The sequence below is a fragment of the Panonychus citri genome, unplaced genomic scaffold (genome assembly GCF_014898815.1).
Source record: "Panonychus citri isolate SS breed McGregor unplaced genomic scaffold, ASM1489881v1 Contig00134, whole genome shotgun sequence".
NCBI classification, from domain to species: domain Eukaryota; kingdom Metazoa; phylum Arthropoda; class Arachnida; order Trombidiformes; family Tetranychidae; genus Panonychus; species Panonychus citri.
In genome coordinates, this window is record NW_026515539.1 from 1,446,991 (window position 1) to 1,469,901 (window position 22,911).

General features: G+C 30.1%; 1 protein-coding gene across 1 annotated transcript in view; it reads right to left on the reverse strand.

Annotated features, from left to right (window-relative positions):
* Positions 1–22,327, reverse strand: part of LOC128391433 (solute carrier family 12 member 4-like) — a 36,219-nt gene extending 13,892 nt beyond the window's left edge. Inside the window, 3 exon segments of the mRNA XM_053351325.1 lie at positions 642–1,290; positions 7,519–8,673; positions 21,801–22,327. Coding sequence (XP_053207300.1) covers positions 642–1,290; positions 7,519–8,673; positions 21,801–21,804 — 1,808 coding nt within the window. The 5' untranslated portion in view covers positions 21,805–22,327.
* Between the last annotated feature and the right edge of the window lie 584 nt (positions 22,328–22,911).

Below are 22,911 nucleotides of genomic sequence, written 5' to 3' on the forward strand. Positions count from 1 at the left end.
ATAATATCATTCAAAATTTGTGAGTTTTCATCTAAAATCTAATATTTATAAGTAGTACTCATGTAAAAACACTGGAAGGAGAGTGAGAGAGGGAGAAAAGATTATGAAAACATTGACAAATTACTTTGCCTTTGTAGTTATTTGAAAACAAAATGGTAGCATCAGAGTAAAAGAAAAAAATGAAGTAAAAAAACCAAGTAGATGAAAAAGATGAAATAACAACATTGGATAAAAGGAAAAAAAAGTTCTTTTGCTTTTACCATAATGAGAAGGGGAAAAAGACTAAGTTTTAAAATGTAGTTAATGTTGAGAGAGAAGAAAATTTCTCGAACTCGAAAAGAATAAAAAAACTTTAAAGTTCTAACTAAAAATTTGGATGATGAGAAAAACTTACAATCAATTTGTTCTAATCTTATCATCACGTTAAGATGACAAAATAAGCCTAATAAGTCAAAGAGATTAGTTCTCTTTACTTTTTTTTTCGTCTCAGAAAGTTTAACTTTTCTTGATTCTAATTTCATAAAATTTGATTAGATGTTAAATAATTAATCATGGTGATAATCTGATGATGATTATTGAGAGTTTAATAGAGGGAAGGGAAGAGGAGTCGCTGGGAGTGAATTGGGAGGGTGGAAACTTACCAATGATAATATTTGAACCTTGGCCTCCAATTTGGTGTTTTAAGTAATGATTGAAGTGTACAGGCGAGGTTAACAAACATATAACACATTAGGAAAAACATTGTTAATATGGGTGCAATAAAGTCGAGGTTACCGATGAGTAGAGCGGCCCAAGCGATGACCGTGGTCAGTGCGAGGGCTCTGACTGGTTCACCGCGTGAATCGATGACGGCAAACTTATTGAGAAACGGAATGATACCATCATGTGCAATGGCTTGTACTAGACGAGGTGCTGAAGTTAATGATTGAAGAGCTGCCCCGAGGGTTGAGAAAAGGGCACCGAAAACGATTAGCTTGGGATAAGGCCAGGCTACCAAAGTGACCGCTAGTTGACCACCAGCACAGGCTCCAAATTTGTCACGGATGAAAAGATTATTGAAACAGGCTCCAAACAGGATAACCGAGGAAAGGTAAACAAACGAGGTGGTCAGTTGAGCAGCTATGGTTCCCACTGGTATCGATTTTTGACCGTCCTTCAGGTCACCAGAGCGATTTGAACCGGCCAGAATTCCCGTACACGAGGGAAAGTAAACAGCGACGAAAAAGGTGAATGAAGTTGTAAGGTCCACGAATACATTTGAATAAGGTGGCAGGTCAGGTAGATAACGAGCTAATTATGAGGAGAAAATTGAAACAATTAATTATTGATGTAATTCAGTATCGATGGTTATCTTAATCATCATGATCATCATCACAAGTTTTTTATCCTCATTTTGATAGTTATTGATTCTGATTGATTGTTGACCTTTACAAATCTAATAATTAGATTTAACTTGTCACCAATCAATAAATTATTTCTAAATATAGTTTAACACGTTGACCATATTTAAAGGGCACTTTTATTGGTCAATTGGTTTTTGGCAGCTATTTAGAGTCTCATTTAAAATTAATCATCAATTGATTAATGATTTAATTGTGGGTTAGACGAAAAATTAATCAACGTTTACATATAATTGTGGTATCGTGGTACTGTAAGTAAATACTACAATCTGTCTGATGATTTATGATTAAATTGTCGGTGGTTTAAGATGATTGATAATAGATTACAATTATTACCGTTCAAATGATCGGTAGCGAAATCTGATTTATAGTTGAACATTAGGAAATGTAAATTGGCGACCAGTTTTATTAATAATTGAATTAGCAATTGGAGACAATTTAACCCAAAATTGAATAATATACACATATGAATAACCAATCGCATTATCAAAACCACAACAATTAATTTGATTCATGTGTAATATTTCATATAACTTATACACATCACAAAACTGAAACTAATTCAATTACAATCAGTCATCAATTGTAACAATTAATAAAAAGTAATCATTTCAGGACTAAAATACAGTAGTAAATCTGAAACAATCTGTTACAATTAAATTTAACCAGTGACAGTGAACACAATTAGATAACCAGATAAGGAAGCCAATTAATTTACGTTAACACCTTGAAGGTAAATTGTTTGCCAGATAATAATAGTAATTGAATGAGACAGTAATTAATTACTTTTATCCCTTCTAGATGATAAGTCTTAATTCATTGATTAACGAAATAATCAAAAAAAAGCACAACCGTAAACCCATAACTTTATGACAATTAACTGTTGATGTGTCATGTAATCATTATGATCATAAGTCATAATATCAAAATCAATCAAATGCTAATTAATTGCTCGATTGGGGAATTAATTTTCTGTTTCAAGTTAATTTGTATTAACTGTTATTTTTTCACTCAAATCCAACTGATTTTGATCGGATCGAAAATGTTTAAATAGGAAAACAAGTTAATCATAATCGTGCATAAATCAGTAAACTATCAGATTGATTCAAAAATTGAATTGATGGTTCAATGAATTTCCCATGTAACTTGATTTTCATAGAGAAAATCCTTCAATTTAAATCCAAATAGAGAGAAATCAATTCTATCAAACTGATTGGATGATAATCATCGTCATCCTCATGAAGATGATGCAAAAAATTGATGTAAACATGATTGACTAAATAATTAACATCTAAATGACATTCAATTTAAATCACTGATTGATTACCTGAAGAAAAAGTGAGATTCAAATGATTAAACTATAATCAAATTCAGACCATGAATTTATTTCAGTTTTCATGATCATTTCAAGTTTCATCAGCAATTGATTGATATAAAATTGATGATGATTATCATGAATATTAAACTACAATCAATCAGTATTGATAACAGTTAATCAATTGTTGTTAATGATGAGATGATATTATTATCATGTTGTAACTTTGAAAAGGGTTTATAAATTGTTATCAATTGAATTAAATACTTTTCTTCACAATGAACAATTTGGTTCAATTGTTTCAACTCAATTCAACAATTTACCCTCAGAGAGGCTTAATAGGTCATGATAATCATGATTCAGTTTTTCATGGTGATTTGTTGATAATCATTCTTGATCTAATTCAATTATTATATGTTGATATCTCATATCAACTCTACCACTTTTAACTTGTTGTTAATCAATTTAATAACCATAAAGCTGATCAGCACTATAATTTGATTTGATATTTTCATTGGAAAAATTGATAAACTTGAAACTTATCATGAAAAACCGTCATGAACAATTTTCATCAGAAAATAAGAGAAAAGAATTGGAAAAGAAAATAATATTTTCTATTTGATAATATTACTAAACTATTTAGTTTACTGGATGTGGGTTGAGAAGGGGTTGGGAAAAAGTTCTAACAGAAAGTTTATCAAATTCTTATAAAAATATTACCTATTAGTTGATATTTCTCATGAGGGAAAATTGAAATTCAGTTGAACTTGATGATAACTCTGAGAATTTCAAACTTTCCCTTAACCTTTAACATAACTAACAAGTGGATCGCCTAATGGATGATTGTTACATCGTTAATATTGATCTAAGAGATTTTAGAATGGACAAAGAAAGATAAGTTTATCATGGAATCTGAATAAAGAATAATAAATCAATAATATACATGTAATTCGATAGGAAAAAGAAAAGATTCTTTCAAACTCTATCAAGCCCTTTTCGATTCTTAAATATAAGTGATATTACTTTTAAATGAACGTCAGACATTCAGATGAGTATTCAGATTATATGTTCAAGATTTTATACCTTGAAATTTCCTGGAAATTATTCAAAATGAGAAACAAATATCCGAGTTTGGAGACAAGGGAAGCAATAACAAAAAAAGTCTCCATTTATGAGATTCACTTTTCAGTTGCTCGGATTAGAGTGATGCTTTTTTAACCTCCATGAAAATGGTGAAAGTTTGGAAAGTTTGATTAGCATAAAATAGATTTTGTAATTCTAGTGTTGATAAGCTCTGATGAGTAGAACAGGAAATAACCAGGAAATGAATTCAGCTCTCGAAAGTTTTCTCAAAATTCTCATTGAATAAGCACCTTGACACGAAACCCGAATCGATAAATTTTCTTCTAGAAGAAGCTTCTTCCTAATTCTGAGGATATTCAATGGTCTTTTCAAATCGTTCACGAAATTTCGTGCCGAGTGTTGCGTGGAGTATGTATAACCTTAACCCGATTGTATTTAATTGTTACTTTTATATTTTCATGAATGAAACATAATTATAGTTGTACAGAAAAAAAAAGAAAAGGTAATGAAAAAGTATCTTCATTGGTAATGAGGATGCTGACAGAATCTTGGAATCCATGGTTACTTGTTGTCAAAATTGAGGTTGAAAATATTGTCAAGATTTAGCTAATCATTACTGATGAGTGGTTGATCATTAAGCTTTCAGTTTGATTTGATTTTCATGTTACCCTGATCATTTTGTCACTCACATTGAGATAAATATCACCATGAATGAAGATGAAAGTAATTATAATGCTGAGGGGAAAAGATGATCATAAATTTGGCGATTCTAGTTCATTGACTTAATGATTGTTAAAATTAATTGATTTATCATAAAGTCTTGATGATTACTATTTATATTATATAGTTGAGATGGAAAACTTTGATGATGTTGATTTAGTTCCTGTCGGTGATTTAAATTCAATTATGTCTTCAAATTGGAATTGAAAGTAAACAGAAAAGAAGAAATAAAAAAGGAGAAACTTTTCCAAATTTATTTTCGATTTGAAAGAAAAGAGATGAAAAGTTTTACCTACAATTCTTATTCTCATGAAGATGATGAAATCAGATGAATTATGATCTGAGAAAGAAAATTTTCCAGGGTTACATGAGAACTAAGAATCAGAAACAAAGGATCTTTGTCTTATATACCTACTAGGATGAGTCTCTCTCTCTCCCTGTGTATTGATCATGCTGATAAAAATGCTCTCGGGTAAAAGTTGAGTGTAAATAATCACGTTGGTAAATTCAATTCCGATGAAGATGATAACGATAACGATAACTATTCAGAGCTATAAATTGTGTGATTGGCAAAAGTTTCTCGTTCTCATTCAATTGGCCAATTGAATGGAAGTGAATTGTTTGTTAGAATTATGAAAACGAGGTGAAGAAAACAGAGAAAAAATTCTCTACATTTTGAACATTATGATAATCATCATCATCTCCTCAATAACAGTAGAGATGATGATGATGATGCTAGAGGATAAAATGATAATAGTGAATTCAAAAAAAAAATTATTGGTTCAAAAGAAATGTACGAATATGAAAAGATAAGCATTTTCAGGTTGAATCAGAATCATGAAGAAAAAAATATCGTAACTATGAATCTGAAACTCATTGAATTTTTACCTATTTCGGGGGTAATAATCATGATAATATTACTTCTTATTCATGGAGGTAAAATCAATCGTTTGGTTAACAATTTAAATCAGTTTTGTGTTTCAATTCATGTTGCGAATGTAAAATTTTGTTAAGAACTTTTTTCTTCACCAACAAATTGAAAGTTTCCACCAGTGATTCAGATTCCAAATTCAGAGGAGCAAAGATGAGGATGAAGACAAAAGAAGGAAAGAGAGAGAGAGAGAGAAAAGAATAGGGGTAGATAAGTAGGAGGAGTAGGGTGGAAGGTGGAAAATCGATAATATTATATTAGAATAAATCTTCTTCCAGATTCGAGTTGAGGACTCTCTCTCTCTCTCTCTCTTTCACTCTCTATTTCATAAGAAATCGTTTTCCTCTTTTCTGAATTTTGTTTCCAGATCATTATTATTATCAGATTAGTAATCTTTCAACTCATTATCATGCACAAAAGTTTCATCATCATGGTGCCTGAAATTGAGCTGATTATGATGATTACCATTATATTGTATTGACTTTTTTATGGTCAAGTTTTCATTTGAAAAATGAAAATTTCAGTCATGAAATTGAATCACAGAATTTGCAAAAAGATTATTCGATTTTTCTTCATCATTAACATGATTATCATCATCATTTCATGATAATATCATTATTCTTATTTGAATTGTAATTCTAAACATTCTTGTGATTCTATTGAAACGAAATGATAATTGACTTAAGTTTTTTTTCTCCTCATCTTCTTATACTCTTCAAGAGAATGAATTTTTTTTCTCTTCCTTTTTATCTTCTATCCCATTCTGTAGATATAACAACAAACTCTTGAAAGAATCAGAATCATGAACTATTTCAAGTGCTCATTACATCTTATATATTACATTTATCATCTTCATTCTCATTCTCATCTTCATCATCATTACTATTACCAACCCTTGATAACGATCATAATGATAAAAAAGATTAGATTTGTTTGCTTATCATCAGAATCAGAATCAGAATCTATTGACAAAAAGATAATGAAAAGAAGCAGAAAAATGCAAAAATATGATGATGATCATGATGATATTCAGCATAATATTGACATCATCATCATCACCATGATGATGAAAAAGTGATGTTGGTTTTCTATCTTCATATTAATAGAAAACTGGATTCTCATGAGGTCATTCTTGGCATAACTTTCACTCTTTTCTCTCTCTCATCATCATCATCATCCTTCAATTCTGTATGGTAATGATTATCTTCATCATTGTGAAAATATTAATATAAGTTTTTTCCATGAAGATATCGTTTCCCTGTGACTGAGCTAAGTGCTCATTAAATATTCTGAATGATACTTGGAGCCATTGAAATTTATCCCTTTGATTCAACATATGATGGAATTTAAAATTACCATGGATTATATTTATCATGGTAATCACTTTTATGTAACAAATTATATTAACTCCCATTGGCTACTATTATTATCCACTCATTTAAATTTACAGATTGAACTCAGATTATGATTCATAAGAGATTCAAGTAAATTGTAAGTTCATGTTCATGTCAACAATTCAAATGCTCACCAATTTAATATTTATCTCAATTGGTTGAAGATAAAGTTGAGAATTTAGTACAACTAATCATCATGATAACTGTAAATTCACAACTTTGACTAGAATGAACTTTTTACTCCTAATTTTTTATTATCTATAACGATCATGATAATCTGATTTGACGAATCAGAGTTTGGTTAAAGTCTCACGGAGAAGATAGCAAATGATGAGGTTTATAATGATGAATAAGATGATTAAATGAGAGAGAGAGATAGATAGATAGATAGATAGAGAAAGAGAGAAAGTTTGACAAAAGTATTAAGAAAGAATAGTACAAAGTTTATCATCATTGATGGAGAGAAAAATGAAGAAAATTTCATGATAATCATGAGATGGTTTGGATAATATGGTGTGTATGTGACATAAAGAAAAGGGAAATGAAGATTAAGAAAAAAAGATGAAGATAAGTTTGACATTGAAGAAGAGTAATGAGACTGATGAAGATCCATGAGGGTGATGATGATGATAAGATGATAGATTGATAGATAATAATAAGTGATAATGAACTTACCATCTTCATCGAGAGTGACTACATCACCTTTCTCACGGAATCTAACCTTAAGATTTTGCTTGATTACCCCTGAAGCGATACCTGGAACTGACCTGGCCAATGAGACCTCATGATTCTTGAAATAAGGATCACAGTCCCAATGAGGTTCAATCATGGTTCCATCAATTTCTGCTCTATGTTGAAGGCGAATGTCCATCCGTCGATTATACCTTCCCGGTCCCACTTTGACCTGATCAGGTTCGGTTACCGATTGATTATGGAAAACACAGAAAACATGCCAAATGGAATCAGGATCGGATGAGTTTTTATTGCAATTCTTGTAACCCTGATTTGACATTATCCTTTCACCCACCATGCAAAATGTGTCGGGTGTCCCATTGTAGTTGATAAAGACACCAAAGTAAATGCTAAAAATGGACAACAGGCAAATAGCCAGGGCAAAGGGAGCCACCTTGGATACAAATTTAACCCCAATGAAAACAATTCCCACCGAGATGATTAAAATAATTGTCCCATAGAATCGTATATTATGATAGAGGATTGATTGTTCATTGAGATCACCGAAAAGTGCAAATTCAGGTGCAATATATTTCAATATAATCTCAATGGCTCCGGTAATGTACATGGCACCAGCAACGCCGGTGGCAAGGAAGAAAAGTACACCCACCGCTCCACCAAATTCCGGTCCAAGTGCCCTTGAGATCATAAAATATGACCCACCCGCTGGAACTATACCATTGGTTGCGATGGCGGAAAGGGAAATGGATGTGCAAAAGGTAACAGAACAACAGATAAAAACAATTAGAAACGCCGCTGGTACACCGGCGGTACCTACAATCCAAACCATTCGGATGAAAAGGATAACACCAAAAATATTCTGTATACAGGGAAGGTAAACACCCGCTATGGTTCCCAATTGTGCCCCACCACCTCCGCCGCCGCCCTCTTTTCCAGGCTCATTGGGATCACTTCCCTCCTTACTGGGTAAAGGCAGATAATTGTAATTGGCCAATTTGGATAAAATAGTTGACACGGCGGGTCTTTCATTCGGCTCCTCACCATAGAGATACATATTCTTACCACTGGAACCATCTTTTTCTGAACCCTGGTCATCCTTACATGATACACTCATCATCATGGCTTCACCTTTTTCACCTAAAAACAAAGGAGAGAGAAAGAAAAATTTTCCATGTATTAATTTAAATTCACTAATTCATTGGTTTCGTGGATCAATCAATTGTGATTATCATACCGTTAATCTAATCTAAAGTTAATTTAATGAGAAAACAAAAAAAGTAAACCAGGTTATCATATATTCATCGCATTCCCTGAGCATCCATACAAGTTCTGAATGATTAACTAATATCATTATAAAGATGATATATTATGTATCAAACTTTAATTCCATTCGTTAATTGTAATAATAATATTACTTGAAACATTGATCATGTTTTTGGTAATCAAAGTGATGGTTAAGAAAAAAAAATGAGACGTAACTTTAACTTTTCCTAAATAATAATAATTTAGTTATACTCATGATAATATCATATTTAGAATTCACAATTCATGTAATTCCTTAGAATATTTATCATTATTATCCAGATCACTAAAAGGATAAAGTTCTGTCTTGAAAGGTTACTAATATTCATTTTTTTCTCATTGAAATTGTCGTCGCAACGAAATTAAAAGATTGGGATTGAAAACTATTTCATATTGATTATGATTCAGAAATTGAGAGAATCAGATACAAAACATAAACATGATTGTTGTCAAATGAAACATTTCATTGATATTCATCTGAATCAATCTGTATCTGAATCATTCGTGACTCAGGGTGGGAGATAAATTCAACCTCAATGTCAGAAACATTTTCTGTTGAATAATTTAATTCATTTATTTCAACTTCATCTCATCTTCAATCAACATTTACTTTTGAAACTATTTTCCTTTTCTTCCCCTGCAATCATCATGAATAAGAGTTAGAAATCATTACCGTTGTGATAATATTAAATGGAATCGCCCTCAGGGCAACAAAGATAACAAATAGGAAGGAGGTAAAAATATTTATATTTATATGATTTTGCTAATGATTAAAATCAGTAAATTATTTAGCAATTAACATGTTCATGTTATGATGATAATCAATTTATATGAAGATGATCAGATAACAGGAAGTGTGGTAATATTAGTAAAACAAAATTGTAAGCAAAAACTTTGAGCATTCAACAGATTCAAATGAAAGTTCATGAAGATATCAGATGATATCGATTCATGGTATCGATCACAAGGTGGAAACGGAAGTCGATGTCGGATTGCAAGAAGGAAAATCTTTCAAATTGTTCTCTTCTTCCACTTTTAAGTGAAAGTAAATATCCTTCTTTTTTTCCACCAAATTCTGGTTGAAAAAAAGAAAAGATCGAATAATAATAATGAAATCGAAGAACAAAAAAATATGTTGGAACTTTTTTCTTTCATCAAGTAAATAATGTTAACTCTTAATCTATTAATATTATTGACCAGGAAGAGAAAAAGATGAAATCGGAATCTCAAAGAAAAATAAAGTTCGAGTTTTGTTTACATGAGACTTACACTAGAACTTTTTTTTTAAATTTAGATTTTCATCATCTACATGATATCGTTCATCCTCCACCCACCTCACCGCATCTTCTTTTGTTTTGACAATGAAGATGATAAATAAAGAAGAAGAAGAAAAATAAATGACAAGAAACAAACAAAAAGTTAAATGTTTGAATATAAATGTAAAGAAAAAGACAAAACCTTTGGAAACAAAAAGTTCCAACCCAGGGTAATAAGAATACATGGAGAAAATGAATTTCTAACATCACCATGATAATAATAATAAGAGAGAGAGAGAGAGAGAGAGAGAGATGAAAGTGAAAGGTTGGAAATACAAACAACAAAATGATTACAAATCGAGTTGAGTGTAGGAATTAAGTGTTAGTGTGTAAGTGATTTTCAATTCGACGAAGTGTAAGAAAAGCAAAAAAAAAAGTTCTAACGAAAAAAAATACAACGATAGAACTTTTTTCTTCCTCTTTCAGTAAACATGTTATTAGCATTTAGTGTTACCTGTTTTACTGAGTGAGTTTATCTGATGATGATCATCATGTTATCCGAATGGAAACAGATTGACAAATGTCAATAAAACGATTCCAATTCCAACATGTTCAACAATCAACTAATCACTAAGTGTGTTAATTGCTTCAAGTGGGAAGGAAAAAGTTTCCCCTTAATCATTACAAATGTTATCATGCATTTTTTACCAAGGTAACAATTTCAGTTTCACCTGATTGATTAACGGTTACGATAAAAAAAACTACTCACAATTTGTGATTAATCTCATTCATCTTTATCCTCTGTCTCTCCCACTCCTGCACCTTAGCATTTCAATGCTCCCACCCTATCATGTCAAAAGTGAATTTATTGAACAATTTATCATGATTATGAACAATGAGAGAGGCAAAAATATGATTAGATTATAAAATTTGATTAAAAAAAACGGTTCATAAAACGATTAACATTAAATATTAACCTTAATCTAATTCCTGGTGCTAACCCTTTAATTTAATTAGATTGTCAATAATTTAACACGATAAACAACAATCTAGTGATTAACCTGATAATCAAGATGAATTAATTGCTCCTCAGTTGTTAGGACAAAAAATAAATTAATAGTTGTTGAAAAAAGTTCATTGATTAGTTGATTTTCAGGATTACCTCTGGTTTGTAAAATACAAAATGTACAATTTAATTGTGAATTCATATTAATCATGAATGATTGATGAAATAATTTGATTTCAATCATGATAAAAGAAAGTCAATTGAAATTCATGGATTGCAAATATTTCATGGATTTTATGATTACATGAATGATAAACTACATGAGATTTGAGAGATTCAGCTGAGAAACTGAGTTTCACCTGAAACTTTATTTTCTTATGCAGAAAACTGAATCATGGATTCTCATGCAATAACCTGATTATTATTATTATTACCATGATAATAAATGAACACAATTTTGATTCTGTCTCCTTTAAGTGTATATATTATATGCATGTTAGAATCTAACGAAATCAATTTCAAAAGATGAAATTGTGAATATATTTCATGAACATGAATCAATCTGAACTTTTTTTTACTATGAATATAAAGGTAAATGAAGTCCCATGGATTCCAATCAATTTCAAGTTCAATTCGATTTTATATCCTGGCAATTTATCTCACCTTTGGAATCCCAGAACCGACCACTGAACAAATATACATATTCCTAGAATCCTAAGTAAGTTAATTTCTAACTTTCTAAGTCGATTCCATGAAAAGAGTAAGGAAGAAAGAAAGAGAGAGAGAGAAAGGAAGAGACCCATGAAGATAAGTCTCACGAAACTCATGACAATGATGATAGATTAAGGAGATTATTCAGATTCTGATGAAATAGGAAAATGTACAATGCAAAGAGAGAGAGAGAGAGAGAAGGTTAAATTCATGTTGAATCATGAAGCATAAATGATAAGCTTGAGAAGAAGATGATGAAAGATGAATAGACGAGAATAGAGCTCGAGAACAGTATTCGAAATCTGAAAATGAAAGAATGAATCAGATATTCTCTATTCCATCTTATTCTTCATCTGAAACTTGCAACGAGATAATATTTTTCACCTCAAGAGTTTCATTCAGTTATCTATTTTTTATCCTGATCACCATTATCTTCATGAATGTTACATCCTCTCCCTTTTCATCATCGGTTATCATCTTTATGTACCTAAAACTTTAATCCCATTTTTGTATCTTGATGTAATATCAAGATGATTAACATGATGATCAATGATTATCAATAGAAACCATAGAAAAAGATAAAAAATTTCCTTCTTTTACTTTCAATCTCAAATTCATTTATGCAAATTATCATTATGATCGTGATTAACTTGATTATTATTGATTAAACAATGGTTTCTCAATCAGCGATATCATTAATATTCATTATGATTGTGATTAACTTGATTTCCTCTTATTGATTAAGAGTTTTTTCAATCTCTCTCTCTCTCACTCTTCCTTTCTTTGAATTTATCGTTTATTGTGATTACTTTTAATTGTTATTTTACCTCAGCTAATTAAGATCAAGGTATCAGTTTTTATTGGTAAACAGATGATGATGCTAACAATTTATTATTATTGGTTAGATAAATGATTCTGCTAAATGAATAGGAATTCTCAGAGATGAAGAAAAGGTCAGCGGAAAAAAAGTTCTAATACTTGGAACATTGTTTCTCTCTCAATTTCTGTGTCACAATAAGAAAAACTAATCAACAATTAATTTATCAATAGTTACCATCCAGGCTCCATCATCATCCTCATTATAATCATCATCAGTATTCAAATTAATGTGTTATCATTAATTTAATACAAGGAGAGAGAGAAAAAAAAAATGTTCCAACATTTTGGAAACTTTTCTCCTTCATCCTCATGAGTAGTTTTTCATGGTGATGGTAGAGGATAATGATAATGATGAATATTGGAACAATTCAGATTTTTCTTCCTCTATTTTCATCATCATCCTTATCCTCATCTTCGTTCATCTAATTTCGATACAAAAGAGAAGTGAAAAAAATCAATAGTTTCTATTGATTGGCAGGCAACTGTGAGTCATTCACTGAATCATTTCATGAGATGTTTTCAGAACCATGGGAATCTGCAAGTTTCAAAATGAAGAGGAAAGAAGAAGATGAAGAAAGAAAAAGATGGAGAGAGACAAAGAAGATGAAGATAACGATAATGAAAGAGATGAGGATGATAAAGATGCTGAATCATTGGTTGGATAAATTGATCAGGTTTAGGACAATTGAATAGCTACTTGATGTAACTCTTACTATTGTGAAACGATGAAGATGAAGATGAAAAATTAAGAAGATGAGGATGATGTGTAATGAGAAAAGGATATTTACCAATCAGGTAGTGGAAAAAAACAACAACCCACTCTCAACCTTTTCCTCTTCCACCTTACAAAGTAAAGTTAATGGTTCTCAATCAACTGATCATCAATGATGAAAATCAAGTTAACTAAACTATTAGAATCATTATCAAACCTTTTCATTTGTATCCAATCATTGATTATGATGGTGAACGAGATGAAAGATTAATCCGATTTACTGATTTAAATTGAAGCTATTGGAATCACCATCTATCTCCCTAGTTAAATCATTCACTTGTATTTAATTATCACCCTTACAATGTAAACAATTAAGAGGTAAAATAAATATGATTGATTTAATTAGTTGACGGTTTAACAAGTTCATCAATGGTTGATTGATTTGCTTCATTGTCTTTATCAAGATTAACAATCAATGATTTAAATATCCATCCCTGGTAAATGGTGATGATGATAATGATAATATTAATGATGATAAAGAAAGAGGATAAATGATGATGATGAAATATTGCTTAGTTTGCTTATTGATCAACATTGGCATCAGAAAATGATGTAATCATGAAACTGAATTGGAATCTGAGTTTTTTTTTGCTTCTCCAATCAAGAATTTCCATTTTCATGGGAAGAAATCATGATAATCATCATATTGTCATATCATATTATTATTATGATTCATTAGGTTTTCGAATCTCGAAAGCTTTAATTGAATTCGAGGCAAAAATGTTCTAATACCCTTTTCTTTATCATCAGATTGATTTTCTCAGTTTTCATATTCATGGTTTTTATTGTTTGAGAAAAATTTAATTTAATCTTAATCAAAACCACGATCAGGATTAACACCACAAATCAATCGTGATCAGAATGAATTAAACTCGTAACTTGATTAATAAACTTTTACCAAGTTTCTAATGAAATTTATTGATTGACAGAAAACTTTTCCAAAAGGTTTTCGATTTCACGGAAATTGACAAAACCTTTGATTACAATCAATAGATTGAAATCCAAATAATATTTAATTACTAAATTTAAACAAATAAAAAAATATCTGATTGTTAACTTGATTCAATGGAGTTAAAATTTGACTCAAGATTTAATTGTTTTCCTGTTTAATTAACTATTGTGACCTTTAAACTTGTAGCAAGAAAGGATAATGAAAACAATTAACTCACTAATTGTGAGCATTGAAAAGGTTAATTCAATCAGATTGAATCTTTAATTCAATCATTAGATCTAAATACAGGTAACATCAGGTAAGACTCGGTAACCAGGAAGTGCTTTAAGGTATAAGATTTTTTGTCTGTGGAATAAAAAAAAATGATAATTGATGTAAAAGTAACAGGATGACGATAAAGAACCATGAATGACATTCATTTGAAATCTGTTCATCACCAGAATCAGAATAATCTGAAATATATTCACCAGAGTTGAGAAACAAAATGAGCAAAAAATAATCTCATCAATGTCATTGGTAAGAGATGAAAACTTTTTCAAGTTTTATCACTTTTACAACTTAATCACTTTTTTCGTGATTCTAATTATTAATATTAATCATTCATCAAGAACTTTATTTGTTTGTTATACTGAATGCATAAAAATATATTTGAATTAATCAGAGATTCTCATTGGGAATCATGTTAGTTGAACTCACTCACAAGTCATCAAGTAAAACGAGAATCAGCCAAATGAAAAGATGAAAAAAATTCATCGAAATCATTTTTTTTTTAATGAACTTTAATCACGAAAATATAATATTCTTATATTATCTCATCATCACTCCCAATTATCATCGTGTCTGTATCATGTCCCTATGATTTATACTGGCAGCACACCCAAAGTATATCAAATATGAACTGAATCATGAGTATCAGATGAAGAGTATCACTGAACTTTTTTCTTTTCCATGGAGACAGAAGAGAGAGAGAGAGAGAGAGAGAGAGATTCTCCATTTTTCTGAGTTACCTTGAACCTCATCATTCAACTTTACATCCTCATCTTTTATCATTATCATCATAACATTAACTCTCACATAATAACAGAAAAGATCACATCATCATTATTATTCAGAATTCTGAGAGTTTTCAGAACTTTTTTTCTTCTTCTTCATGAATTGTGTTCCTTATACACATCTACATGTATAGTATTTGTGATAATAATAATACATTTTGTATCAATTCATTTACTTTACCAAAAGTGACAAAATTTCATCTTTTCTCATACATGTATATATAAAATATTAGCTGACGAAAATGTTGATAAAGACAATCAACCGATTATCATGATAGTGTTACAAACATGAATCCCTGAAAAAATATTCTGGTTCAAATGATAATCATCTGGTTAACTATTAGATGTTGTATCTACATGATTAGATTTCATTCATTTTTGTTACTTAATTTCCGTTTCCTCTAATTATTTAACAGTTTATCTATTGTTTAAGCTTCAATTCCTGATATGATGTTAATCTCTGAATCTTTATCCCCTTTTTCTGAGCATTCCCATGAATCATGATCAACGTTCATTTCGTGAGTTGAACAAGGAAACCAACAATTATTTATGCTTCATTGTTAATCATCATCATGCTTTGAACGTGATTAATTGAATAATTAAATGTACATTACAATCTAAATAATGGTCAGGAGTTTTTCTCGAATTAAACTAGAAAATTGTTCAGGTTCAAGTTTTCATCATTCTAATTACCCTGAAAAAAGGTAAAATCATTAAAGCGAATTGTTAACAATTAATTAACTTTTTTTCCCAATTTTCTCTAGACAATTTTTGAGATCATCTTCAGTTTCGCTCGGATTAATTTGCCGCTGGTTAAATGGAAGATCATAAAAAAGTTAATAATCTGATTGGATATTTTTGTAATCAATCTTTCATCTCAATGGTCATCGCTATAATCTTGACCATCTTTCAATCTAATCAAGAGATGACCATCAACTTTCATTGTCTTTAGGTGGGAAAAGAAAAAAAATTTCTTCGTTTTTTTCATTTTCTAAAGATTCCTCAAGGATTCAAAGTAAATGTTGTTGTTGTTTTTCATCTTGCTACTCAGAAGAAGATGATGATCATGATGATGATCTTCCTCTTTTACTGTGTTCATCCTTTAAGCTATCATCATGATGATGATTATCATGAGACTTGACATTTCTACCATGATGATTGGATGATAATTCTGGTGAAAACCTTGGCTAATGATAGATCAACTTTATGAAATGGCAAATCAACGGCTTCTATTTTTAAACCTTTAATTTAGTTTGATATAATTTGAACAAATTAACATTGACCAAAGGTTATTTAACCTAAATCACAATCATCATTTACTGGATTATCAACCAGATTAACCTGATTTAGTTTTTGATAGCAATTTATATATAAATTTCATCTCTAATCACTTGGTATTACTGTTATAATTGTAGTGATCAAGGATTTGATTTTACTTTTTCGTGGATAAAAAAAAGGTTAATATCAATTAATTGTTACTTATTAATTATGTTTACTTTAGTTAATGGTTAGGATTATTTATTGATTTTTTTTTGTTCTTCCACAATTAGAATCTCAATGACTTGACAATCAATCAATTTAATCAGTTGCATATTGATTTGATAATTACGATCTGATATCATTGTAGACAATTAAAATGTCAGCAATGATCATTGATAATCATTCCCAATCAATTGTTGAGTTAACAATTTGAAACACTGTCAATGTAATCAATACAAAGTATAACAGTAAACAAAAATATTGAAACCAAATCAATTGATTGTCGTGGAAATAAAATAAAACCATTTGAGTTAATATCATAATCATAATGATATATTGTTACCATTGGAACTTTTTTTTCCCAAAGACTAATTGTAAAAGTTAATTGTTAGTTAACAACATTGATTTTTTTTTTCTCGAAAAAGTCAATTTGGTGATTGTAATTAAGATGAAAAATTAATCAATCATCAAATAAATCACACAATAGAAATATCAACTTTTCTTATTCACTTTCAACTGGAACCTGATTCAATCTCAAATCAACAATCAAATTGATGATTAATTGTCATGAAGTAGTTCAGATCTGATTTTATTCATTTTTTTTTGTCTTCATCTATTCAATGGGATAACTTTTTTTCAGGGTGAAGCTCATGTTATCCTGAGCTCAGTCATGTTATATTAAACTACTGGGAATTCAATTTCAATTCAGTTCTTTGGTATAAAAAAAAAAGTTCAACTGAACTTTTCATCTTCACATTTCCCCTGAAACTCACATGAGATATAAAACTAACATAAAATTCAGATAAATGGGTTAGCATCAGTTATATTTATGTGAATACATGGAAAGACACTGAACTGACCAGGAAAAAGATTCATGATGAAAAAAATTCTGGTTTTTATCATGAAATAAAAACAGACTCATCATCAATTTGATTCATGATTTAGACAGAAATAAAGATTCAATTCTTTGTCCTTCATTATTTAAATTAATCATCATGACAATTTGACCCTTAGAGTTTTATAATTAACTTGATTCATTCAACAATCAGAACAATTATATAAATTCATTGCAATTAAATAGTATCAATAGATTCAACTTTCAAATTTTTCAACTGAATTGATTTATCTGCTTATAAAGACAAAGATTATACTGAACAATTAATTGGCCAAATCCGTTAAGAGCTTTAATCATGATTGATTTAATTTCTGATTACGATCAATATTTAATATGAAATATTAAATTTAAAAGGAAGCAAATTTTTTGCTTTATTAGATTGAGATACTTATCAAAATTTCACCTAATTGTTGATTTATGCAAAATAGTTATCAAGAGTAACCTAATTACCACTCAAATGAGTTAATCTAAATTTCCAATCACAACAAATGGAAACTTTTAATCTCGCCAAAAAATTTAGCTTCATTTTTATCATAAATTAACCAATCAAATTAATCAACTCAATTATCAACCTGATTATCAACTAATTTGTTACAATTAGTTTAGCTTTTGACTGTCCATCTCTATGGTAACTGAATCGGAGTTAATTTTTTTCTATGCTCGAGTTGATTTTTCAATTGCGATCAGTTTTTGATTGATTTACTTGATTGACCAAATTTCGGTGATTTTTTTTATATAAAAAAGCAACTTATTTATATTTGAACTTGTATTGTTTGGTGATTATTTTGTGTATTTGATTGGATTCAAATCTTGATGTTATATGAATATGGATGTTTGTTTGTTTGTTTTTGGTTTCAACACACTCGATAAATATGATGATCTAGATGATTATTTGATGGGGGAAAATGTATCAAAAATTGAAACTGAATATAATAATAACAGTAACAACAACAACAACAACACTGGACATGACAGGTTATCAGATAAAAATTCTGGATCATATTTAATATGATGTTCATCCTGAAGGACAGATTATCGATGGAACCGGATTTTTGATAATATTTTCCTTCTCGTCTCTTATCACCTTCCCCTCCCTGGTTGAGAATTGAAAAAAGGACTAGGATGGTGAGAGAGAGAGAGAGAGAGATGACAATGGAGAAACATGGATTCTGTTTGGAGATGAGGTGGTGTGGTGATGGTGGGGAGTTTTTTACGGCTGGTTGGGAGTTGGAAAAGATGAGGAGGTGAAAAGAGAGATCATTGATTATTTGTGAAGGAGAAGATGATAAAGATGATGAGGATAGATGTTTCCAAGATGAGGATGAAGATGAAATTGATGATGGAAAGAAATGTTTCTGAGCATGATATCTTTTCGTTTCCTTGTTGTTGCTCTGAAAGTTTTTTTTTCTTCTTTCTTTTTTTCCTTTTTCTCTTTCTCCTTCTGGGTAACAAAGGGATAAGAATGAGATGATAAGTTAAAGCCGAAGATGATAAAGGAGGATGAAAAAAATTTTCCATTCTTTTCTCATCCTCTTCTTATTCTGTGTCTTCACATGTAACTTTCAAAGGGAAATGGCGATGATGATGATGAATTGAAACTGAAGAAAGTCATTCGTTTTCTTTACTGAAACGATTTCAAATTCAGATAAATGAACTTGAAATAAATAAAACGAGAAAACAAAAAAAGTTTTTCTTTCCAATGTCAAGAAAATGATGATTGTATTACAGCTTAATTGTTGTATAATCGTGTTAATGATTCTCAGTGAAATTGAGAGTTAAGTGATTAAAAGCATTGAGATCAGATGAATGTAAAGGTTGGTGTTGATTTTTGACCTAAAAAAATCGACAACAAATTCAAGAAACTCTCAGTTCACATTTAGATTGAGTGACTTTCCCTGAAAGTTTGCTATCAGGGTGAAAGAACAAAGGAAAAGTTCTGTTGATAATGATGAGGATGCTGAAGATGATACTGAGCAAGGGAAGGAGAAAGATAATGGATTTATATTCAGAAGACTCTTGATAATAAAGTCAATTGAGTCTCAAAGTTTTTTTTTTGCTTCCATGAAAAAAAGGTTTATATTTGGCATGGAAGTTGAAAGTATACATGTAAAGTAAAAGTTCAGAGGATTGAGTCTCAGATAAAATGAAACATCATCATCTGAATTTCACCCAAAAAATTGATAATATTTTGTTCAATTTCAATTTCATCGGTTGAGTAAATTAATTCAATATGATGATGATAATGATAAGGGTAAACATAACTTACAGGGTTGGTAAACTTGGGGAACGTATTTTCATCCCCTTCATGATAATCAGATTAGATAAAGTTCAGGAAATAATCAGAATCTGTTTTTGGATATTTTTTTCATTGAAAAATTTTACAATTTTTCATATCTCTCAGTTTGCGTAATAATTGCAATTGAATTGGTGATCACATGAAATTCTGAGCTACCAGGGTGATGATATTAATCATGAATGAGGTGGAGATAAAACTTTGGGTGGTTGATTGAAACTTCATTTTGTTGGAATATTTTTCCTTATTTTTCTGGTTTATCAGTTGCTCACTTGTTCACTAATTCTGGATTCTGATGGTGATTCAGATGAAGTTAATTGTCATGATGATGATACTGGAAAGACAACTTGATTTTAGGATTGATTTCTGATTCTGATGATCATCATCATGATGATATTAGTTGAATGAGTTAACTTTTTCCTATTCCATTCAGTGTCTCAAGAGATTTTATCTTTTATTTCATCATCGTCTTTAGGTAAACAAATGCTTAAGATGAGGATGAAGATGAAGATGAAGATGATGAGGTAAAAAAAATGGTGAATATGAAGAAGATGAATTTGATGATGAAGCCAAAAGTTTAGGATATAAGATGAAGATGATTAAATGAGTTGGTTAAGTTTGAAGATGAAAATAATAATAGTAATCATTTGAAATGTTCAAGTTTGACAGAGCAATTAACCAGTTAATTAGTTTAAGGTTAGTTGATCAGAGGATTATCAAAGTTAAATTGTCTACCGATTGATTAAAATTAATAATAACAATAATCTAATCTGGTGACCCAATCAATTGTTTCCAATTAACTTTTGTACTTTGTGAAAGATAATTTTGTTAACTCTAATTCGTGTTCATAGTAAATTAACTTAATTCCTATGGATGATTATTGAAACTCATTTATCTCTCTCATTGTCTTTAAATAGTAACAATTTAGCTTTGGTTTCATATTAACAACACTTTCACTGATTATCCTCATCTTTATAATCATCATCATCTTAATAATTTTGGCTTGAAACTCAATTCAAAAATGTAACCAGGTCATACCAGGCAAATACTGTAACTACAATCTAATTTAATTCAATTAGATTGTCAACTGTAATCAATTTTTACAATCAACTACCTAGTTAAACATAATAAGAGTTATTATTTCAAGCAATTTAGCTCTGATTTGATTAGTTGATTAAAGTAAAAGCCAATTATTATTTAGTTGAAAAAACTTTCCAAAGTATCGATAACATGAAAAAGAAAGCAAAAGAAAATTTCTCATTTAAATTGTTCAATTTGATTATTAATTTAACTGTACAATTAAATTGTCTCTTTAATCGTTTAAACATTTCCACATGGATTAGTTAAATTGCACAATCACTTTAATCTTCAACAATTAAAGTGATGATTAATTAGAAATGAACTCTCATCTTTCCGGATCAAAAGTATTTAAGGTTAACCTTATTTTTTTCATTGGGATTTGTTGATAATTTAACAAAGGTAAACAAAAATACTGAATGATTATGGTGATAATGCTGAACAGTTATAAATAGATTCATGATGAAATGAAGTTAACGGTAGTAATCACATTGATGATTTAGGAATAAATTTGAATCTTCTGAGATTATTATTGTTTCTGATGCAACTACGAAAATGATAAACAAAACTGTAAAGGATTGAAGACTTACCCATGTTGATTTAACGTTGATACTTAATTGTGATGATAAATGATGAAGATGATAAATGAGAACTAAGATGGTTTGATTCTGATGATAATCATGAAAACAACTGAAAATTGAATCACAATTAGGAGACAAAATTCAACTGAATTAACAGTAAATAACAGAAACGGATAAGGTTTTTTTCTGTATCTTATTTAGATGTTACCAACAATAGTAAACCAGATGAAGAAGCAATAACAACAATGAACGATGATGATGCTGATGATAGTTCAGAGTAACAGGAAGATTATTTGAAAGATGATGAGGATGATGTTGTTGTACCGATGTAGATGATGATGGTGGTGGTGGTGGTGGCGGTGGAAGAAAGAGGAAGATAAAGAGATGAGAATGTTGTTGATGATAATGATTCTGATTCTCTGTTGATGATAATAATGAGAATGGAAGGTGAGACAGAATCAAAAGGAAGAAACAAAAAGAAGGAGGAAGAGACTGGAAGATTGAAAAGAAAGATAGAGAGATACTGAAGAGAAAGAAGATGAAAATGATGAGGAGAGAGAGAAATGAAAGAGACGAAAGGGAAAAAGATGATGATAAGATGACGAAAATGGAAAACGAGCAGAATCACAGGGAGAGAGAGAGAAAGAGAGTAAGAAAGAGAAAATTATCGATCAGGATCATGAGTAAATGAGATTATTCACCACGCAGATTCTGAATCTTCCATATGATTCAGATGAGGAATAAAAATAACGATCATCTTCATCCCTCATCCCTCATTCCGCATCTTCGTCATCATCTTTAATTTTAGTTTCATTTTTAGGTTAGAAATTAATATTATTAAAGATGAAGAAGAGGAAAAAAAAATCAAACCAAATAATGATGTTGATACAAAATCAACGTTAATGATGATACTCAATTGCCCTCAAGCTATTTCACTGATTTCTCATCTTTATCATCAGTTTCATCATCTTTAAATTGTCCTCATCCCATCAGCATCAACCTTCCCTGAATAATAACTCCGATGTTATAATAATATCACTCGTTTTATTATCGATTACTGAAAGTCAATGATATGATTATTATTGAGCTTGTATTTGAGATGAACAGAGAGATGAAGGTT